Source organism: Oryzias latipes, chromosome 17, assembly GCF_002234675.1.
Source record: "Oryzias latipes chromosome 17, ASM223467v1".
In the NCBI taxonomy this organism is placed as follows: domain Eukaryota; kingdom Metazoa; phylum Chordata; class Actinopteri; order Beloniformes; family Adrianichthyidae; genus Oryzias; species Oryzias latipes.
In genome coordinates this window covers 17663305-17686043 of record NC_019875.2, presented here as the reverse complement: position 1 = coordinate 17686043, position 22739 = coordinate 17663305, and the positions used below count along the sequence as shown (strand labels likewise).

The 22739-nt window shown below is 43.1% G+C and overlaps 1 protein-coding gene across 4 annotated transcripts; it reads left to right on the top strand.

Annotated features, from left to right (window-relative positions):
* The first annotated feature begins 729 nt into the window (after positions 1 to 729).
* On the top strand, positions 730 to 22680 carry chd8 (chromodomain helicase DNA binding protein 8). 4 transcript variants are annotated; one of them, XM_011486557.3, is made up of 40 exons: positions 730 to 843; positions 1747 to 2548; positions 2633 to 2833; positions 2973 to 3272; positions 8239 to 8352; positions 8430 to 8929; positions 9053 to 9164; positions 9322 to 9528; positions 9657 to 9725; positions 9799 to 9854; positions 9941 to 10058; positions 10132 to 10215; positions 10322 to 10459; positions 10690 to 10811; positions 11061 to 11304; positions 11776 to 11952; positions 12052 to 12195; positions 12289 to 12387; positions 12612 to 12771; positions 13012 to 13222; positions 13757 to 13952; positions 14080 to 14250; positions 14361 to 14654; positions 14748 to 14968; positions 15062 to 15264; positions 16354 to 16510; positions 16595 to 16684; positions 16757 to 16860; positions 16979 to 17102; positions 17602 to 17677; positions 17832 to 18103; positions 18248 to 18480; positions 18623 to 19267; positions 19347 to 19453; positions 19532 to 19753; positions 19890 to 19985; positions 20891 to 21004; positions 21169 to 21270; positions 21346 to 21450; positions 21592 to 21963. In XM_011486557.3, exons 2-40 carry the CDS (start codon positions 1850 to 1852, stop codon positions 21961 to 21963), a joined length of 7659 nt encoding a protein of 2552 aa, XP_011484859.1. In that variant the 5' UTR covers positions 730 to 843; positions 1747 to 1849. The 4 variants fall into 4 exon arrangements, with proteins under 4 accessions (XP_011484859.1, XP_020566596.1, XP_011484856.1 ...); XM_020710937.2 differs by having other exon boundaries at positions 2630 to 2833; XM_011486554.3 differs by having other exon boundaries at positions 1747 to 2833; positions 9325 to 9528; positions 21592 to 22680.
* Positions 22681 to 22739: the final 59 nt, after the last annotated feature.

Below are 22739 nucleotides of genomic sequence, written 5' to 3'. Positions count from 1 at the left end.
AAACCAAAAGAGAAATAAATGTCTTTAAAGCTAAGCTCTCATGGGAATTATTATAGCCCATTTTCAAAGTTAGTTCAGAAACAATTATGTTTATATATATATACAATTTTTACCAAAAATGAATTTTATATGCAATTCTAAAAATGTAGCTGAAATAGCAAAATGTTGTGTTCGTTTTCAACCACTAGAGGACGCCAAATCACAGTCGCACGCACTCAAAATACACTAAAACACACAAAGAATTATATAGAGAAAAACAACCCATTTATTACTAAATGGAACGTTCCATTATTAACAATTTCAAATCTTATATTATCTACTTATAAAAAATGTATCCAGAAACAAATCAACAAGTTTCCATTAATTTAATTATGAAAGCTGATTATTTGATAGGGGCCAATGTGATAAAACGCTATTTAAACCGATGATGTCATTCACCAACAGCTACAAAGAAGGTGCAATCCTTTAAATAAGGTTGAAAAAAGGCACTAATATTTGCTTGGATTGCCTAAAAGTCCTATAAATTGAGGCAGGGGCATCCGCGGAGGTAATGTTGAAGATCACCGAGTCAAACGGTCCCAGCTAGGCCGCAATTATTGCTTTCTCAACCTAACTAGAATAGGAATCCCGCCCAGTGGTTGTGATAGGACTTGACAGATGGTCAGCTGAACCAATAGGAGCACTACTTGTTGCCGGCTCTGTGTGAAATCGACCAATGGCCGATCGAGAGGGTCCGCTTTCTACGCTCTCTCTGGCAAGAAGTTAGTTCCTGCTCTTCGCTGGCCGTTTCCTGTAATCGTACAGTGTTGTGAGACGGAGAAAGCCATGTGTGTCGATGCAAAGGTAAATTTAGCAGCCTGAAATTATTACTGCGAGAGTTGGGGCGTTAGTTACTAGGGTTATTTACAGGATTTTTTGTCGAAAATCAGACTCGGAGCATTCGAAACAGTATTGCGGCCTAACCTGTGTCTGAACGTTGACGGGCGATGGTTATTGTGGCACGTTGCTTTGGTTTGGTCCGGTTTGTTGATGAGATTGAAGGAGTCCGGTAGACTGAATGGATGGTTGTAAATGACAGAGGAAGAAACCAACGACCACAGATGCACCATAAGAGTCATTTCTTAGTGGATATAGCATCCCACCCTGTGCTTCTTAATACGCTTTTGTACAGAGCACTGTTTGGTCGTGGTAGAAGCTAATGCTAACCGACGGGTTTTGTAAAGAAAAGACCAGAGAGGAGAGCATCGTAGCTGTCCAGCATCAGTACCCCACCGTGTCTCACTTCACTCCAAACGGTTTTATTTTACCAAGTTCCCTCTGACGCTGTTTAATAGTTCATTCAGGGCTGCAGATTTTTATCCATACTTTTCAAAACCTGTAGTTTCACATTGTAATAATAGTAGCCAATATTTTTTTTTAAAATCGAGTTTCTAAACTATTTCTTTATAATCTAATGTGCTTTTTAAAAATACAAAAAAACTTTAATCCTAATCTCAGTTTATTGCAGCATTTATCCCACATGCATAATCACATATGAAATAGGATGGTTGTTGATGCAAGTACATGCAATTTTGAATAAAATAGTTTCACTTGTGCTATGATTCTGGCTTTAAGTTAAAAATAATCCATGATGACTTTTTTTGATCATCATGGGAATTTTTTTATTTGACGTTTTAACTTTTAAAGCTTCTTGCCACAATTTGAAAAATCCACTGATCTCCTTGTGCTTTTATTTCTCCCCCCCAGTTGCTCACCTAAAAGTTAAGAAGAATTGGAAACCAACCACAGAACTTCCATCGCTTGAGTTTTTTGTCACGCTTTGCCCATCTCCCTCTGTGGAGTGGGCAAAATGGCAGATCCCATTATGGACCTCTTGGAGGACACGCCCCTGTTCAACCTGGATGGCCTGCCAGATGACACTTTTTCCCAGGGTTCTTCGGACCCGGTGGAAGAAGCTTTAAAGCTGGCTTTGGGCCAGGTGGATCCACCGATGGATGCAGAGCCCACCCCTGACCTTGCGGTTACCTCCAGCCTTGGCGTTCCTGTAGCAGCTTCTGCCTTCCTTGACCCTGCCTCCGTGCAAGTTTCTGCACAACCAGTGCCGGTTGCTCAGACTGTTTCTGTCGCTGCAGTTCCCACCATGACTCCTGCCACCGTTGATGCTGTACCTCAGGTACAAGCCCAGGCCCCCATGCCTATTACCAGCAACAGCAGCAGACCCAGCAGTGGCACTGTCCTTCTGGGTTCACCTCTGACTGTTTCCAGCCCTTCGGCTACCTCTGCCACCACGCAGCAGCTCACACAGATAGCGCACCAGCTCACTCCCCAGCAGTTAGCGGCTATAACACAACAAGGTGCTGGGAAGATTGTCATCCTCAAAGGCCCTCAAGGTCAAGCCCAGGTGTTGCAAACTGTATCGGGAACCACAGCCCAGACCAGCGGAAAGGTCATACGTGTTTTGTCTGGCACTCCGCTAAAACCTGGGATGTCTATATTGCAGGGGGGCACAATCTTGAATCAGGCCAGTCCGGGACAAGCCCAAGTCAAGGTGAGTGCTGCAGGAGTGCAGAGGCTTCTGCAGTCTCCCAATGGGCCAGTGAAACAAGTGTTGCTCACATCCATGCCTCAGCAGGTACAGCAGACACAAGGCCAGCCTGTACAGGTGCAGATTGCTGCACAAGCACAGGTGGCTCAAGGTCAGACTACAGTTCAAGTGCAACCCCAGGTCCAGGCAGCTCAGATCCAAGTCCAACCCCAAAGTCAGGCTGCCCAGATCCAGGTCCAGGCACAGGGTCAGGTCCAGCTCCAGCAACCTTTACAGGCACAAACTCCGGTAAGCCCCCCCTCTACCTGTGAAGGTAAAAGACAAAGTTTATTGTAGTTCAGTATCATAATACATGATCTTTAGGCATTTTGTGTGGAAGGCAGCCTTGTCTTCTAAGTTATAAATTTCAATCTGGGTCCCATTGCAGGGTGGTGAAGCAAAGCGGATCACCTTGGTCCTCCAACAACCGTCCCAGACTATGTCCGCCACTCCTATGGGTCAGCAGCAAGTCACGCAGGTCCAGGCGACTGCAGCTGGCCAACAGCAGCAGCAAGCCCCCGCTCGACTTGTGCTGGGTCAGCTCCCCGGTGGAAAACTTGTGCTCCAAGGAAGCCAACTCGCAGCCCTGACCCAGGCTCGAGCTGCCGGCCAGGCAGGGGGACAGCCCAAAGTCCTCACGCTTCAACTGCAAGTACAGCAGCAGCCCAACCAACAGGGGGGAGTGAAGGTGAGAGATGGGCTCCAGAGAGTCTGATCTATTTGAATCTTTTATATCTTCCTTTTATATCTTCCTTCTACAAGTCTACTTTTCTAGAATTTCTTTAATGTCACCGGATTCCCCGAAGAAGGTCATGTACGGCGCGACTGAAAGTTTCTGTGTTTTAACAGCAGACGCGCATTAAACCCATTTTTGTGGGCTAAGCCAATCTGATAGTAAAAAGTGCGAACCCAAGTCTTATTGGCCGTACGTACAAGCTTTATTTGCAAACGGTGCATTTGGAGGGATTTGAGTTGCTAGCTGCGTCCGGGAAACGGTGGATGTAGCCTCAGAAAGTGAATTAGTGTTAAGAATTTTCAGGTTCAGTCCATATGAAAACTACAAATACTGGTACTCAGACCCTCTCAACACAATTATACTCTAGTTCTGTGATGGCGTGGACTCATAGCCGTGGCGATTTGATAAACAATCATTCTAATCAGACAGATCAGGTCCATGAAAGCTGCACAGCTCAGTCCAGAAGCAGCTATTTTTTTTTTCCAACTTGCTAATTGTTGTGAAACACTTTGTCCTGCAGAATTAGTGGCTATTGCAAGATCCTAAACGTAGGTGGAACAGCACAGAACACCGATCCCACACGTCGCCGCCGGTGGTTCCACACACGCACACACGCACACACGCACACACGCACACACACACACACCCACACACACACACACACACACACACACACACACACACACAAGTCGCTTCGCGAGCAGGAGACGGCTGTTTGCTTCATTTGATGAGAGGACAAAATTACCCTTTTGTCATGCAAACGTGATTGTTTCATTTATGCATTAAAATATTATCAGAACCAAACCAATTTTTTTCCCCTGAACTGGATATTCTTTAGCTTTTTGCAGGTGAGAGAGATAAGAAGCTTTTAATAATAGAAGAACCAGTGCATTATGCAGTAACATTACATTTGGTGACATTTGTGTTTTTCACAGCACAAAAAGAGAGAAAAGAATGAAGCTGCTGAGAATGCAGTTTGAGGGTCTGGATAATGTAGTTTTAAAATATAAGGATGTATTTGCTTCATTTTACTTCCATTAAAAATAATTAACAACTGTTTTAATGCAAATTGCAATGCAGGAAGGGGGGACAGATTCAGACTTCAAAGAAGAAGAAAAAAACTCATTTTGAGGCTGATAATGAAACCAAAATCTAACTTTCTCCTGAAATTATAGCAAACCCTATACAGCCATAGAGGTTTTGAGGATGTAAATCCAAAATTCTCCTCTGTGTTTACATGTCCAGCAAAATGGCTAGACCAATTTTCCTGCTTAGAAACAGGAAATAATGCACTGCATTTATCATAAACACTGTGGGAAGACGGATCCTGACAACAGTGTATTTGCCACTGTGTTTCATGCATTTGGTGTTGAAACACTAAAAGACTATATATTTATTAAAAAAGAAAAATCATCATGATGCAATTAATGCTCAGCCAGAGATCAGCAGGTGGCAGCAAAGTTAAGTAGCCAAGGGTCAAAATGTGAGCCTTTAAAGCTGCTGCAAATGTGTGTAAAACAATTAAAAAATTTAGCACAACCCAAGTTTTGTGTTGCTGCGTCAAAGAAATTAAAGTGAGGCACACCGGAGCAGCTAGTGCAAACAGTGAGTCTAAAGCCCTGACATTATTTCACGTGTTTTCGGTTTTATTTTATGTTCATTATTTTAATACCCATCTTAGATTAAAAAAAACAAAGCAGTTCCTTTAACCTAGTGGTCTCCAACCCCCAGGCCATAGACCAGTACCAGTCCATGGGACAGTTGGTACTGGGCTGCAGTCAAAAAAAAAAAACCCACGCATCACCTACCGGTATATTTTTTCCGTTTCGTTTACAATCTGAAGTTTTATTTTGGAAATCTCCTGGATTCTCCCGACCACATCCGACTCAGTCACGTGTTGAAAATACATCCGCTACTTTCCATAAGAGGCTGCGCCGACCGCTTAAATGAAACGTCCACGAAACAGAAGACGAGCCTTTAACTTCAAACAAGATTAATGTTACAAGGATGCTGCAAATAAATAATAAATGTATTATTATCTTAAGAAAATACCAGTTTTATTTACCTTTTTTTTTTGCATTATACCACCGCAAAGTCTGTGAAGATGGTGTCTATTTTTTTTTTAATCCACTTTGACCACTATCGGTTAAGAGAATATCTATACGACATTTTAATAGTTCCTGCACAAAAATCTAGTTTAAAAATAAAGTTTAAACCAGCTCCAGGTATTTTACAGAGGATGAAGATGAATATTAAAAGTTAAAGGAACCTGGAAGCTAAAAAATAATCGGGCACCCACTTCAGCCTGGTATAGGCTGGTCCATGAACATATTGTCTGACATAAACAGGGTTCAATTAGCCCAAAAAAAGAAAATAGAGAATTTGCGCATTTTAATGTAAAACGATCTGGGAAGATTTTTGTAATTTGCATTTGTTTGCATAAAACCAAATGAAAACATTGAGGGTTTTTGAAGGGTTGTCCCAATCCAGATCTTTAACAGCACAAATGGATACACATAATGCAGAAGAGGTTGAAACTGAGTCCCTGTTTCTATTCAGACTGATCTGTTAGATCTTTTTGTTGATTTTCGTCAGACTACAGTGTTTGTCTGAGACGTGCAAAGTGAGTTCTGTATAAGCTCTTAGAGCCCATTTTCATGTGCCTGAGATATTTCAGCCTCAATAATGAAGATTCCCTTGATGGTTCTGCAAGATTCTCTTCTAATTGGCTCAAGGGCAGTCAGTGTTGCAAAACTCTATGTGAAGGTCGGATTCTCCAAAGCTGGGATTGCAAACTGAAGTCCTGGAGCGCTTTTCCCCTCCCAGAATCCTTGCCTTACTTTTTGCCACTCACCTGGATCAGGTGTGTTCTGCCGGTAAGAAGCAGGAAAAGCAGGAATAGTTAGAAGAGAGGTGGAACATGACGCTTTCAGAACTGCAGGTTCGACAGCCCTGTTCTGGAGTGATTGGCAAGCTCATCTTACGACAAAGATCAAAGAAGTACAGAGCTGAAAAGATCCTTTTGGTAGTCCTGCACATCACATTTGAAGGACGGCTTTTTAATTTGGGTTGCGGAATAGATGACATTTTAGAGATCGGTGTTTGGCTCATGTCTGTCTGATATTTAAAACTGGTCACGTCTGCAGACTTTTAACTTCTTCAGCACAAACTTTTCCTCTAAAGGCTGATAAGGCAGGATGTGAGTCACTGACAGACTGTCATGTTTATCACAACATTGGAGAAAATAAGACGCTTAAAGAAAAGTGCTTTATTGTAATAATATGCTTGAACTTTTTAGCGGGAAATCATGCAACTGTTTTCTAACGCATACTTACTAAATCTCATCTTAAGTTCCATAGCAGATTTCTCATCAAATAAGGGGATAAATACTTGATTTACTCATAACAAATGTGCTTGGTAATTTTAGTGCAAATACATGACAATAAACACAATTTGTCTATAAGTTTGTTTTGGAAAACCCTTGCTTTGTTGTTGAATCATCTATGAAGTCAACTCTACAACTTTTTTTTTTTTTTGCATTTGTTGTTGCAGTTGTTTCAGTTTTCTTATTTATTGCATTGGTTCTTTATGCATGTTTTTTTTTGTCCACATAAAGCTCCACTGAGGGGTCCGGTCCGGTCCGGTGCTGTATTTTGAGGGTTTTCATTATAAAATGGTTCAATTAAACCGGACCGAACCGGACTATTTTTAGGCCTCCGTTGGATGTAGGTCTATAGAAAAATAGAACGGTTTGATTTAATCATGCTACTGTTGAAACCTGTTGATTGGCTGAAGGTCATTACGAACAAAGTGGGCGGCCGTGGTGCAGCGGTAGGGCGGTCGATCCATGATCGTAAGATTGCAGGTTCGATTCCCGCCTTGCACGCCCATGTGTCGAAGTGACCTTGGGTAAGACACTGAACCCCCACCTTGCCTCTGGTGGGAGGTTGGCGCCAGTGTTCGGCAGCAGAGCCGCCATCAGTGTGTGAATGTCTGTGTGAATGTGTGTGTGCATGGGTGAATGGGACTGTGACTGTAAACGCGTTGGGCCTTCGTAAGAAGGTAGAAAGCGCTATATATATAAGTATACGCTAGGGCTGCACGATATGCGATATTAGTAATTAATATTGCGATTACGATATAATTTGCGGTATATAAACTATTAGCAAAACAACCAAAAATATTATTCCCATTCCATTACAACAGCTTAAAAATTATACTAGAAATGACCCTTGTTGACATAGGAGGCGAACATACAACATAATAGGGCGCCATCCGATTAGTTAACAGCGTGAAGGGGTCCATCTGATTGGTCAAATGCAGAAAGGGATTCTTTCAATCCATTAAACACTTCAAGCTGCCATAAGATTGTTTGGCCACATCTAAGGTAACCATTTATTGCAAATTTGCTGTCTTTTGCGATATGCATATTGCACAGCTTGAAATTGCGATAACGATAAATTTGCGGTATATTGTGCAGGCCTAGTATACGCCAAATACAGCGCCAAGTAATCGTTTGTATTCCTCTTTGCTGCCCGTAATCTTCTCTAAAACAACATTAAGTGCTCTATACACACAAAGTACCAAAAGCCAAACCAAAAAAAAAAAAAAAACTGCTGGATGACCTTCGTTGTTGTTGTTGTTAGCTTCACCCCCCCATGCGCCGTGACAGTCCAAGTTTGACGGTAAATGCTCACCTGAATTGCCTGACCATTCTAACCGGACTAGACTGGACCGTACCACTCAGTGGAAACGAGTTTTTAGATTCAAGATGTTTCCTCTGTGCTTTAAGACGAGTTCGAACATGCGCCCTAAAGATACATCTGAATTCCTGTATATGTCAAATACCGTTCACACAATTTAGCTTTTTCCTTTTAAATTGCACGGTTTCTTCATCCTTATGTCTTTATACCAACAGTATCAACTAGTGTCAGGAGCTGGAAATGCGGGCGGTCCTCAGGTTTTGCAGATATCCCAGGGTCAAGGAGGTCAAAGAGTTGCAGTGCCGCTCAAGATGCTTCTACAGCCACAGGTGAGCCTCCAGATTTGTTCAACAAAACTGAATGTTTAAAAGACAGGAAAATCTAAAACAGAGGTGTTTTGATGTAGACAAGCTCAGCCTCGTCTGCTGGTGGCACTGTCTCTGTGGTGAAGGTCATCAATGCTTCGTCAACCGCCACCTCAAGCACAACCAGCACTCCATCCCAGGCCATCCGGATCTCCAAGGCCCCAGGGGAGCCCGCGTCCGTGCGACGCGTGGAGATTCTCTGCAAACAGGAGAAAGCGAACCGCATCGTGGCCGAAGCAATCGCCCGGGCCAAAGCACGGGGCGAGAAGAACCTCCCCCGCGTCTTAAACCAAGACGAGCTTCCAAACACGCAGTCCTCCCCGGAAATCGGAGGTACTATCACTGTGGTGTCCACGAAAAAGAAAAGCAGTGGTGGAGGAAGCAAGAAGAAAAGCCCACTGTCTGGTGGACCGGGATTCAAAACTCCAGCCGGGGGTGACAAAAAGGGGAAAGTGAAGATGGTAGGAGGAACAATTTCTATAGCTGGAGGCGCAGTTCTGCCAGGAGTTGGAAACAAGAGTAAAAGCAAAGCTAAAACAAAGTAAGTTTCTCTTTTATAATAGGATAGATTAAAGAGCTTTTAAGTTTTTAGAAGTTTTGCATAACATTTATACTTTTTGTCCTGGTTTCTTCTTCTGTCTGACCTTCCTCTCCATCTTTGCAGCACTATTACTCTTGTGGGAGCAAAGAAAAGGAAGAGAAATGCTTCATCTGACCATTCTGATGGGGAGTTGAGCCCTCCATCGCCTGTCGCCCTGGACGACGACATGATCATGGTATGAGCACCCCAGCAGTGAGCCCCTCAGTGGACGAGCTTCTCATGTGTTTCTTTAACTCAAATCAAAAGCTGATATAGTCGGTCAAATAAGTCTAAATGTTATTTGAATATTAAAATAACCAGACCTTTGATCTGCACTCCTCTTGTCTGACCAGAAGAGGCGTTCCAATCGCGTGGTGAAAAGGAAAAAGTACACAGAGGACCTGGACATCAAAATAACAGATGATGAAGATGAACAAGAAGATGTGGACGTGATAACGACGGCAGCGGCTGTGGCGTCCATCAGTGGAGGGACGGTGGCGCAGCTGAAACCAGAAGTAGAGCTTGATGTTGACGGACAGCCGAGCATGCAGTTCTTTGTGGTGAGTGTCAGACTGGTAGGTTTTGCCTTGAGAAGAAACAGTCAGGCTGATGGTTTGTATCATTTAAAGCTGAACTTCTTTTACGGTTGTGTCGAAGCTGCTTTTTGAAATTGTTGTTGTGCTTTTAGGAAAATCCTAGTGAGGAAGATGCTGCCATTGTAGACAAAGTTCTATCTATGAGGATAACCAAAAAAGAGGTGCCTATTTTTTTTTTCTTCTTTGTTACCTTTAAAGTTCATGAATCATGAGTTATATCTTCCTGTCTTTAAGGTGGTTCCAGGCCAGTATACTAATGCTGAGGAGTTCTTTGTAAAATACAAGAATTAGTAAGTTTTTAGTATTTTTTTTTTTACTTAAACATCTTATAACTTGATGAGAAAAAATGGACGCACCTGTGTTATTTTGTCTTTAGCTCGTACTTGCACTGTGAATGGGCCACTTTGGAGCAACTGGAGAAAGACAAGAGGATCCATCAAAAGATCAAGAGATTCAAGGCCAAACATGCACAGATGAGGCACTTCTTCCAGGAGGTAGATTCAGAATTCTCTCTTTTTGTTTGGATGATTGTTTTTTTTTGGTTGAACTCTAGCACTTTCACTTTAGGATGAGGAGCCTTTCAATCCCGACTATGTGGAGGTGGATAGGATCTTAGACGTTTCTCACAGCGTGGATAAAGACAACGGCGAGGTCAGAAATGTTTGTTTTATTTTTTTGTTGTTTTTGTTTTGAAGTGTCTTTGGCTGAATGTTAAGAATGACTTTTTTTTTATACCACCTCTTCTGATATCTTATAGCCTGTCATCTACTACTTGGTCAAGTGGTGCTCTCTGCCATATGAAGATGCTACCTGGGAGCTCAAAGAGGATGTCGATGAAGGAAAAGTTAAAGAATTCAGCAGAATCCATAACAGACAACCTTGTCTGAAAAGAACTGTAAGCTTTTTATTTCATCTTTTCATTAATTATCATGTTTTTTTTAGCGTCTGCATCTACTTTTACTCTTTGTTTATTTTCTAGTAAAAATTTTAGTAAAATGTCTTTTTCTAAATTTAATTATTATTTTGCACAATCTACAGTAGTAGTTCTTGATCAATCGTTTCTCATATTTTTATTAAAAAATGTCTTGATCTTCCATTGATTTATTTTTCCCTGTTTCCTCTCAGCCTCGGCCGCCTGCTAGTTCATGGAAAAAGCTGGAAGAAACACGGGAATACAAGAACGGCAACATACTGAGAGAGTATCAGCTGGAAGGAGTCAACTGGCTTCTTTTCAACTGGTACAACAGGTATGAATTTGGGATTTACTATTAGCATTTGTGAATAGTAATTTCTTTTTTTTTTTTACTATCAAAACAAACTGAAAAATTCAAAGAACTTTTTTTTTTTTAATTAAAAGTCAGCAACTTGTTTTTTTATGTAATTTCTTGGCACTTGAAGTTTAATAATTCATTTTCAGAACTGTAACTGATGAATATTGGGAAACACCATAAACCCCTCAGGATTCAGGATTCTTTCTTTCTTTCTTGTGTTTTTAGACAAAACTGTATCCTGGCCGATGAGATGGGTTTAGGAAAGACGATACAGTCCATTGCTCTGCTGTCTGAGGTCTACACTGCGGGGATTCAGGGCCCCTTCCTGGTCATCGCTCCTCTCTCCACAATCACTAACTGGGAGAGGGAGTTTTGCACATGGACCCAAATGAACGCCATCGTCTACCACGGCAGCCTGGCCAGCAGGCAGATGATCCAGCAGTACGAGATGTACTGTAAAGACGATAAGGTGCAGCTCTTGGTTGCAACTGCTTTTACTTCACTAGCCGCGGTTACATGGACAAAATATCTTGATCGGATCAATGGTCGGATTAAAATTCAACCGTGCACATGGGATCAGAAAAACTTTTTCCGATTAGAACGAACGTTCACATGGGTCCTGTTTGAGCTCCAAAGCTTTCTCTGGAGCAAAACATCATCTATGCATGACGTTAAACCAGAGCAGTAGTGACACACGATCGGAATGAACCGTTTACATGCACAACAATCGGATCAACAATCGGCATAGCCCACCTATCTCAATCGGAAAGAAATTTTGATCCGAACGAGTCTGATCTGGGCAGACTATTCCGAACGGCGTGTTTACATGACGCATTTTTCTTCCGATCAGGCATTCTTTCCGATTACTTTTGTCCATGTAAACGCAGCTACTGTCTCTATATAGTATGTGTCTAGCTAAGTGGGATGGTTCTGTGTGCAGGGACACTTGATTCCAGGGGCGTACAAGTTTGACGCCCTCATCACAACGTTTGAGATGGTGCTGTCTGACTGCCCAGAACTGAGGGAGATCTCATGGCGTTGCGTGATCATCGACGAGGCTCACCGCCTTAAAAATCGCAACTGCAAGCTGTTGGACAGTTTGAAAATGCTGGACCTGGTGAGCAGATTGTAACAGAGAGTCTTTCCCTCTGCTTCATTGGATTAAAAGGAAAGTTGCGGTATGAATATTCACCCATGTCCTTGGTTTTTCTGTCAGGAACACAAAGTGCTGTTGACAGGCACTCCTCTCCAGAACACAGTGGAGGAACTCTTCAGTCTGCTCCATTTCTTGGAGCCTGCTCAGTTCCCATCTGAAATTGAATTTCTGAGAGACTTTGGAGACCTCAAAACAGAAGAGCAGGTGGGGAATTCCTCAGAGTCAGGACCCAAACACTTATGGTTGTGGTTTTGTCACTGCAAATTTGAAAGGAAACACTTTGGTTTGGTCCTCTAGGTTCAGAAACTGCAGGCGATCTTAAAACCAATGATGCTGCGAAGACTTAAGGAGGATGTTGAGAAGAACTTGGCCCCCAAACAGGAAACCATCATAGAGGTTATTCCTCAAACCTTTATTTCAGTTCATCAGATGGAAGTTTTCAACCTTGAAAATATAGTTGGTTTATAAATAGTATAAACGAATGACAAAGGGTGTGAATGACACTTTTCTCTGTTTTACAAACCCCAAAATAGCCTTTTAATCTCAGCAGTTTCACAAATCTGTTTGAAAGAAAAGTGAATCTTTGAGGTTTTTACTGCAATGAAAACATTTCCAAACAGGTTGAGTTGACTGATGTCCAGAAGAAGTATTATCGTGCCATTCTGGAGAGGAACTTCAGTTTTCTCAGCCTCGGGGCGAACAGCAACAGCAACGTCCCCAACCTGCTCAACACCATGATGGAGCTCCGCAAGTGCTGCAACCACCCCTACCTCATAAATGGTACCATTCTGCATTCTACCCTTTATCCACCTCTTCTGTCATTTCTCTTTGCTTTGATATGAATCTCACATTTTCAGGATTAGGTCTCCATTTATTTTAAGCATGCTCTGTTCCACTTTACTGCATTGTCCATTTAGTTTTTACCCACATATCTAGGTGATGATACCTTCTTTTATTTGGCTACAAAAAAAGCCTTAATCTTTAATTTTCTTTTGTGCTAATGCTGTTTAACTGTTTCAGGTGCAGAAGAGAAGATTGTTGCAGAGCTGAGGGAGGTGTATGACCCGCTGGCCCCCGACTTTCACTTGCAGGCGTTGATTCGGTCAGCAGGAAAGCTGGTGTTACTGGACAAGCTGCTGCCTCGGCTCAAGGCTGGAGGCCACAAAGTGCTCATCTTTTCTCAGATGGTGCGCTGCTTAGACATTCTGGAGGACTACCTCATCAACAAGAGGTAAGATAGTTTTCTAGAGGCGAAACCCCAAAGAGGGGGAAATGTTTTAGTGGTGGAACACTGTTTTTCTTAGGATTTGTTGTTGGTTTTTTTATTAGCTGCTGGTTAAAAAAATGATCAGAATGTATACAAAATATATTTTTTCTTCTTCCTCTATGGGTTTAGTTGACGAACTACGTCTTTAAGGCTTGTGTGCTATTTAAAGTCATTTGTTGAATAAATTGGCACAAAATTATCTATCAACTACTCTAAAATATGTATTTTTTAAAATAATGCCTTTGAGTTGACTTTTCTTGGCTGTGAATTGTGTTGAGCAACACTGACAGCTGTTCTATATTCACCAAGTTTCTTTGGGAGGAGACAAACATGGTCGACCTGTTTTTAATAACAGTTTGGGGATTGAGGGCCCCCACAAATGTTTTGCTTCATGCAAGTTAACCTCCAGCATAAATTGTCCTGCATATTCACAAAAGTTAAATATTTCTCTGTTTCAACTTGAAATATGTTTTTTGTGTTTTTTTTTTTTGTTAAAAGATACCTTTATGAGCGGATTGATGGCAGAGTGCGTGGGAACCTGCGACAGGCTGCCATTGATCGTTTCAGTAAGCCTGACTCGGACCGCTTCGTTTTCCTGCTGTGTACCCGGGCTGGCGGGCTCGGCATCAACCTGACTGCTGCTGACACCTGTGTCATATTTGATTCTGACTGGAACCCTCAAAATGACCTCCAGGTATATTAGAATTGTCTTTTCAGCTGACGAAGAATGAAACAAACAAAGCCCTGTTTTATTTTATCCCATCTCGGTGTGAACTGGTAAACTCTTGCGTAAACTGAGCTTTCTTCAATTTTTTTTGCAGGCTCAAGCACGATGTCATCGTATCGGTCAGTCAAAAGCGGTGAAGGTCTACCGTCTAATCACCAGGAATTCTTATGAGAGGGAAATGCTGGATAAAGCCAGTCTGAAACTTGGATTGGACCGAGCTGTCCTGCAAAGCATGAGTGGCAACAAAGAAAGTAACAACAATGGGGTAACTGAAACCAATTTTTAAAAACTCTTTATTAACTTTAACTTGCACAAAGCTTCTTTCTCCAATTTGGCTTGAATTACTTATAGAAAGAACTTTGATTTTGTCTTTAGCAAATCCAGCAGTTTTCCAAAAAGGAGATTGAAGATTTGTTGAGGAAGGGAGCTTATGCAGCCATCATGGATGAGAACGATGAGGGCAGCCGGTTTTGTGAAGAGGACATTGACCAGATACTTCAGCGAAGAGCCACCACCATCACCATTGAGAGTGAGGGCAAGGGCTCCACCTTCTCAAAGGCCAGCTTTGTGGCCTCTGAGAACCGCAATGACATCGCCCTGGATGACCCCGAATTCTGGCAGAAGTGGGCCAAGAGAGCTGATATAGACATGGATTCTATCAATCAGAAGGTACATTTTCTGCTGTATTTCAGCCCTTGTGTGTTCTACATTAGATTTGTAGTAAACGGCTGGATTTTAAGGTGTTCCTCTTCTCTCCCCCAGAACACTCTTGTAATCGACACCCCCAGGATTCGAAAGCAGACTCGTCAGTACTCCAGTCTACGCGGAGAAGGTGGAGACCTGTCTGATCTGGACAGTGATGAGGAGTATCCACCTGCTAATTCCAGGCATTCCCGTTCCTCTCGCCGCGCTGACCGTCACAGCGGAGGGGGTTACGGCCGAACCGACTGCTTCAGGGTGGAGAAACACCTTCTTGTTTACGGGTATGTAGATGGGTCTCCTCTGTGTACTTTTCCTTTTTGAATCCAATCTTTTGTTTGTTCACCCACTTTATTTTCCTCTCTTATCATCTTTAGGTGGGGTCGTTGGAGAGATATCTTATTGCACGCCAGATGTAAAAGGCGCCTAAGTGAACGTGACGTGGAGACCATCTGTCGTGTCATCCTCGTCTTTTGTCTCATCCATTACCGGGGCGATGAGAACATAAAGAGTTTTATCTGGGAGCTCATCACTCCACCAGAGAACGGCCGGGAACCTCAAACACTACTTAATCATTCTGGTATGTAGTAACCACGTCTTTCTCTTACCAGGATACAACTTGGTAAGAGGTCTACCAAGTACCAAATAATTACAGTTTTTACGCACTGCAAGTGGCGCCAGAGAATAAGTTGCAGCAGCCAAAAAAGTTTAGTTTTGGGAGAAATTTATTCAACAAAATTCTGGAACAAGTATGGAGGAATCTAGAATATTGGCGCAACAAATGAACCACTATTCAGATAACCATAGCATAAAGAACATGCTAACAAGTCATCTAAACTCTTTATATCACTTTAAATAACTAAATCCACTGAATTCTTCATTCATACTCTGTGTTGCTTTGAAACAATTCCACCAAGCCTGGCAACACAAACCTGGCATGTAATGTGTGTTCAAGTATGCGCTAATGTGCATTTAGCCTATGTTGTTTTCACAAGACGAGTAGTTTTTTTTCTTTTTCTACTGTTTACTAGCGCATGTCCGCCACCTACAGTTGAAAAAGGCTTGCTGCAAAATGTCAGAGTGGTGCAAATCTTTTGAGTCTTGCTCCAGGCTTTTTCTTTTACAGCTCTGTTCCGATAAATAAAAGACTTGGTGCCTTAGAATTCCGGCCGGACACAAACTGCAATTATGAAATTAACCTCCATGATCAATTTTCAAACGGTTGGCACTTCTGCTACTTAAAAGAGAACGCCATCCATAATTCACTACCAAATCCGAGTCCCCGATTGGTCAGAGTTCGACCTGGTTTACCTTGCAAAGCACGTTCAACAGCCATGCCTTTTGTGCAGACAGACTGAAAACTGCTGCAAAAACTTGCGTAACTATTTGTGAACACTAAAGTTTCAAACATGAAAGCCCAAAACGCGCTTTTATGTGCGTTCACAAAGACTTTTCATTGGAAGTGGCCGCTTAAACGTACAATGCTGAGAGCGGTGTGACCGTAGCTTGATGCTAAGCGATGCTTCTTCTGCTTTGCTGTCAGTAGCAAATGCTGATGCACTGATACACATTTAAATGACATGCAAGTCACACCCACGGCCAAACGGTGAAAAAAATGTGACTTGCGTTGCAAAAAATACTTTTTATTTTATTTTATTTTTGCTTGTAGGGCTTTCTATCCCCGTCCCAAGGGGCCGGAAAGGTAAACGGGTAAAGGCCCAGAGTACATTTGACATCCAGAAAGTGGAATGGATCCGCAAGTACAACCCCGACACTCTTCTGCTTGATGACAGCTATCGCAAGCACCTCAAGCACCAATGCAACAAGTCAGTGAAACTCAGTCAAATGTTTTTTCTAGCTTCAGATGCTATTTGAGTTGTGGTTGAAAATGAAAACATGTTCTCTCTCAGGGTGTTGCTGAGGGTGCGCATGCTGTACTACCTGAAACAGGAGGTGATCGGCGAGCATGCAGAGGCCGTTCTAAAAGGAGCCGACATCAGGTATCGGGAATTCCTAATTCTGTGGAGCGTCTTGTGGTTGTGGGTCTCTGCAGCTGACTGTTTTGTTCTCAGGGATGTTGACATCTGGATGCCAGAGATGGAGCAGCAGGAGGTTCCTGCTGCATGGTGGGACTCTGATGCTGACCGCTCACTGCTTGCTGGTGTTTTCAAACACGGTAGGTTTGATTTTTATGTATTATAGCATAACATAACAAGATTTCTGTTGGGAATATTTCAGTTGTACAACTTCCAGCAGACAGTTAGCTTCTGTTTGACATGAGATTTTTTTGGCAGGGTATGAGATGTACACCACCATGCGGGCAGACCCTCAGCTCTGCTTCGTGGAGAGAGTTGGTCGACCTGATGACAAGGCCATTGATGCTGAGCAGCACACAGGAGACACGGAGATGGGAGACGAGTAAGATACATAGGCTAAAAGCGTTAATTTTTCTTTTTTGTAGACGGTTAAACACTTTTACAGAAAGGTCTTTCATACAGATTCTGGTGAGCTACTATGTCAAATGTAACATTCATATTTCAGAAGTCCTTTTTTTCTGCATTAGTCAAAATTCCAGGCCTTAATTTTTTTAAATATAATATTATTCGACAAAACTACCATACAGGTCGTATACTCAATGAATTTTTTACTGTTGGTTTTGTTTGCTCAGTTGTTTTTAGTGTAATAAAATTCTCATTTTAAGAGAGGTAATTTTCTAAAAATGCTACATTTGTAAGTTGAAGGAAATAGGGTCTTCATGTAACTGCTTTGCATTAAACATAAATGTTGAAAAAAATACATTTGACATTTTACTAGTATAAATAAAGTAATTTATTTTGTAAGTTGTGTAAAAAATGAACAAAACTTCATGTATTGAGAAAAGGAACCAGGCTGACGGTGTGTGTTTTGTTTTTTGCAGAGCCGACTTTGACAAATACTCAGAGGATCCAGAGTTCAAGCCCGCATCAAGACACACCAAAGAACTTTTTGAGGAGGTGAGTTTGGGCGGATATGTACTTCTTGAGGCTCAATGGAATCACTTTTGATTTATTTTTAACATATAAAAGCCTGAAACAAGATGTTGGATTGCTTTGCAAATATCCGACCAGTATTTCACAGATCACATGTCTTCTTCACATTTTCCTGCAGGCGGATTCTATGAACGTGGAAGATGAGATTTCTGTGGAGGACAAAATCGGACCTCCAGTCATAGAAAGCGCACCCAGCCAGAGCGGCGCTTGCGACTGGCCCTCCAGTTCGTCACTGACGGCACGGTTAAGGCGGCTGATCACGGCTTACCAACGCAGCTACAGACAGGAGCAGCTGAAGATGGAGGCAGAGGCTAAAGGTGACCGCAGACGCCGGCGCTGTGAGCAGGCCAGCAAACTGAAAGAAATTGCGAGACAAGAAAGACAGCAAAGGTATATTTTCCTTTTGAGGATCTGGCTTTAAGGGGCATAATTGAAGTCACTTTCTTTCTTTTTTTTTAAACTCAAACTTATTATTGCTTCCCTGTAAAGTTACTGAACTTTCCTCACCTCTGACTTTGCCTGTTGTACGTTCAGGTGGACGCGCAGAGAGGAGTGCGATTTCTACCGCGTGGTTTCAACTTTTGGAGTGGAGAAGATCAAAAAGGAGCCAGGTCTTCCAGAGAGCAGTGACGCCGAGTTTGACTGGACCCGTTTCCGCACATTTGCACGTCTGGACAAAAAGACTGATGAGAGCCTCAGTCGATACTTCCGTTCTTTTGTTGCCATGTGCAGAAGGGTGTGTCACCTCCGCCCAGCTCACGGTGAAGGTAGCTATAAAATGCATCATCGTGTGTTGCTTTTGACTTCTTTTCTGGCAGTTTTTGTGGATGTTTTTTGTCGTCTATGTTATAAATCACGTTTCTTCGACATCTGATACTGACTTTTTATGACTGTTCTCATCTTCCTCAGATCAGTCACAGCCCCCGCAGACGGTGGCTCCCATCACCGAGGAGCGCGCCTCGCGTACTCTCTACCGCATCAGCCTGCTTCGCCGCCTTCGAGAGCGAGTTCTTCCACACCCCTGCTTGGAGGAGCGCCTGCGTCTGGCACGACCCAGCTCTGAGCTCCCGGCGTGGTGGAAAATACCGGAACACGATCACCAGCTGATGTTTGCGGCTTCGGTGCATGGCGTCAGCCGCACAGAGCTGTCCATTTTCCCAGACCCACAGTTCACTTTTAGTTCTGCCCGCGAAGAATTTATTCAGAGCCAGCAGGCTACGCCTCCTCCTCCACCTCCCCCACCACCTATCATGACTCTCATTCAACCCAGAGCTGAGGTGGACTTGTCTGGACTGAAGGAGGAGGGCTCTGATCACAGCGCTCATTTGCTTGGGGGTGAAGCCTGCGCCGAGTTGCAGACTACACCTTTGAGCCACCACAGCGGCAAAGTACAAGGTCAGAGCTGGGGCTTCAAAAGGAGCAGAGAAAGAGGAGAAAGGCGGAAGGGTGAGGGGGGGTCTGATTCTGATTCTGATTCGGACTCGGGCTCGTCATCCTCGGACCGATCGGGCAGCAGTGATGACAGTGCAGAGAGTGAAGAGGAGGTGGAAGGAGGTTAGTTCTTGGACAGAGTGGCCATGTTTAACATGAAGCATCATTAAACAGGACTCATTTATTTCCCTTTTTGTCTCAGGAGCCATGAAGGTGAGAGACATGGATGAAGAGAACAGTCTGCTCTCAATGACTCCATCTCAGGATGGCCTTCCTCCACCAGATCCCATCAGAGTTGACTGGCCCAAGGTAACAGAGGACGACCATGTCTGGAACCATCTTCATGTTGCTGTCAGCCGTTCGCTCACGGGTTTTTCTTTTACTCAGGATCGAGTGTTGATCAACCGCCTGGACAATTTATGCAATCTTGTCCTGAGTGGTCAGTGGCCCTCAGGTCGGCGATACCTGCCTGAAGCTCAGCTCAACCTGAGCTCTGAAGTCACGGGAGAAGAACTGGCCTTCTCGAGGATGATCCGTAAACCCCCCTGCACACCCAGTGTCCTCGGACCAGATGGAGAAGATGGCGAGTTCACAGTAAAACTCCTAAAGGTCAGACTATGACAAAGGAAAACAAAAATAACAAAAATTCTGAGCTATTTCTGTTTTACTTTGAATAAAGAAGAGAAACATTTCCTCAGCTGTGGTTTATGGTTTAACCTAAGGCCTCCGTTTTCTTTCCTGCCAGGAGGAGGGCCTGAAGTTGACCTTCTCCAAACAGGCCCTGATGCCCAACGGATCAGGAGGAGAGAGCAGCAGCCGCAAGAAACGCAAAGACCAAGAAGTACGTCACAGCTGGACTGTCTCAATTGTTCTAATCTGAGCCCGCTACAAAGCACCGCAAGCCACGTTTTTATATGATACTGGAGGCAACGTGGCACCCAGTTTTGGTTCGGTACCAATCACTAGTAAAAACTAAAGCCGAATCCCTCTACAGCTTATCCCTACCCCTACGTTTATCCTCGAATAATAGTCTGTCTTCGAATTTGGTTCTTACTCCCACTTGATGACGTCATCAATAGTTGCGGGTCAGCTGCGACTGAACATTTAACACAAGGGGTTATGCTGCTATGCAGTGGGCAGCTAAGAGGTTCAGTGTGCGGGGCTGCCAACTAGTGGTGGGAGGTTTAAGTGGAAAACAAGAATCAGACACTCATAAATAATTAAATATCGTCTTTACAGCATTTTATATCAATAGAAGTATCACCAATGGAAATATTGCGATATATCACTGAATTGATCCCCCCCCCCCCCCCAAACCCCTAGTTTTTACCCCAAATCAAAAAACCTGTGTCGTTTTCTCTGTTTCTGCAGTGCGGCAGTAGTTAATCAGAAATTTGCCCCTGAGTTGTAGGCGGGACGATTAACACAAAGCAACCCCCCCCTTCTTCCCTTCCTCTTTCCGGAGTGGAGCAGGGAGCTTGTGGCCCGCCCAACTTATTTTTTTCTACGTCACAAATAGGCTTTTTCACAAACTACATTTTACCGTCTGCTCCTGATTCACAACAATTTAAACTCTGAAATACTATTTAATGCTTAATTTTCTTAATATATGTTCTCCATCATCAAAAAAATGTCACAAGAACATGTTAAAACCCCAAAAACACAATTTTCATCACAGTGGGTGTTTAAGAGGCAGAGATGGCAGATTCTAGGCCTCCTAATTTCACATCTTCCTTCCTCTTTCAGTTGTCAGACATGGATGGTCTCCACAATTCCCTGGAACGCGCTCCTCGACGAAGGGACCCTCCGACATGGTTGAAAGAAAACCCAGAATATGAGGTGGAAGGGGACATGCTGGAGGTAAACTGACCTGAACACTAGCTCTGGGTTTATTTAAAGCATTTATCACTTAGAAAGGTTCCAAGTTTTCTGCTGAAACGTTTTTGCAAGTATTAAAATGTGGTTGCATATAAATGGCTGCTCTCTGGGAGGTCTTCATTTGGTTTCTTTCTGTTTCTTATCAGCTTCTTGTGAACAAGAGCAAGAGGAAGAGGAGGCGGCGAGCGGACAAAGCCCTTACAGGCACAGAGAAAATCAAAATCATTAACATGATGACCGGAAAGAAGGTTGGTTATAGTTGCGTACAGCTGTCTGTTGTTGGTGATGTTGTCCATCACTAATGGTAACACATTACTGTTCAGGTGGGGGCGGCTTTCTGTCCGATGCTACAAGAGCTGAGAGTGTATTTGGAGGAGAATCCTGACGCTGCTGTTTCACCAGAGTGGTCTGAGACAGTTAGAAAATCTGTACGGAAGCTTTTTTAGTCCATTTTTCATTTGCTTTTTTTTTTTTTTAATTTACCTTTTGATTTTCCTTATTTGGTAAAAACTACAAAAGAAATACAAAGACATGGTTTATATATATATATATATTCTTTTTTTGTTCAGGGTTATCTGCCAGAGTCCTTCTTCCACCGTCTGCTGGCCGAACATTCGGAGATCCCGAAGAAAAGCCGGCGTCATCACCATCACCACCACCACCATCATCATCATTACCACACTCCAGAGCCCGTCTCCGAAGACCCCAACCTGGATGGCGTGGAAGAGGAAACCTTGGTGTCAGACGGCGCTTACATGATGGACGAGGAGGACTTGGAGACATCCCACAATTTCCTCAGCGGCCCGGACTTTGACGTTAAAATGGAGGGCGGTGACAGCCTTTCTCAAGGAGACTATGATAGCTCAGATCAAGAAGCGCTACTGGAGGACGTCATCATAGCACAGAAGGACTCCGACTCGTCCTCGAGCTCAGAGGACTGACTGAATCCCACTTCCCAAAGACGTCTGTGTCCCCTTCAGGAAAAGAATCACGATATTCCGTTGTTTATTTCTACCATCCTGTAACAAATCATGAATGTGTTTCAGGTTGTTTTTTTTTTTTTACTTTTATGTGTTTGTTTTTATTTAGAATTTTCTTTTTTTGTCATTCAAGGAGCAAAAGTTGCACCGACGGGTTTTGTTTCTGTTTTTCGTCCCAATCAAGTTTCACCCTCTTCTCCTTGATCTTCCCCTCAAACCTGACAAAGTGGCAAATGCTGAGCGTTTTCTTACACATCGTTTTCCTCTTCCATCCAAAGCCATGACTTTCCATTCACATTCCTAAATGTGACCAAAAGGGGACCCTTGCTGTAAAAAAATAAATAAACTTTTCATAAAACCTCAAAGCTGGTCATCTGGCGCTGCGTGAAACTGGACAGGCATACTCGGCAGAGCTGGACCCCACCCGATATCGTCCAATTGGTGTACTGAAGGGTGTGCGACGTACTGTTTCTGTTTTCACACTGTGGGAGGGGTGGGGATTCAGAGGGGAGAGTGGGGCCATTAGTTACTGAATCAGTGCTAGAATGATAAGTTTATTGTAAAATGTAGAGATCGTCAGTTGTGTATGATGGTGCAAAGATGACGGCAGTGAGTTATTCTTGTTTTATGATCTGACTGTATCTGTGACATGAATAACAGCAATCTTCAGTGAAAAGAGGCTTGTGCTGTCTTTTTCTTCTATCGAGATAAACCGTTTTAGTGCCGTGTAATCCAGA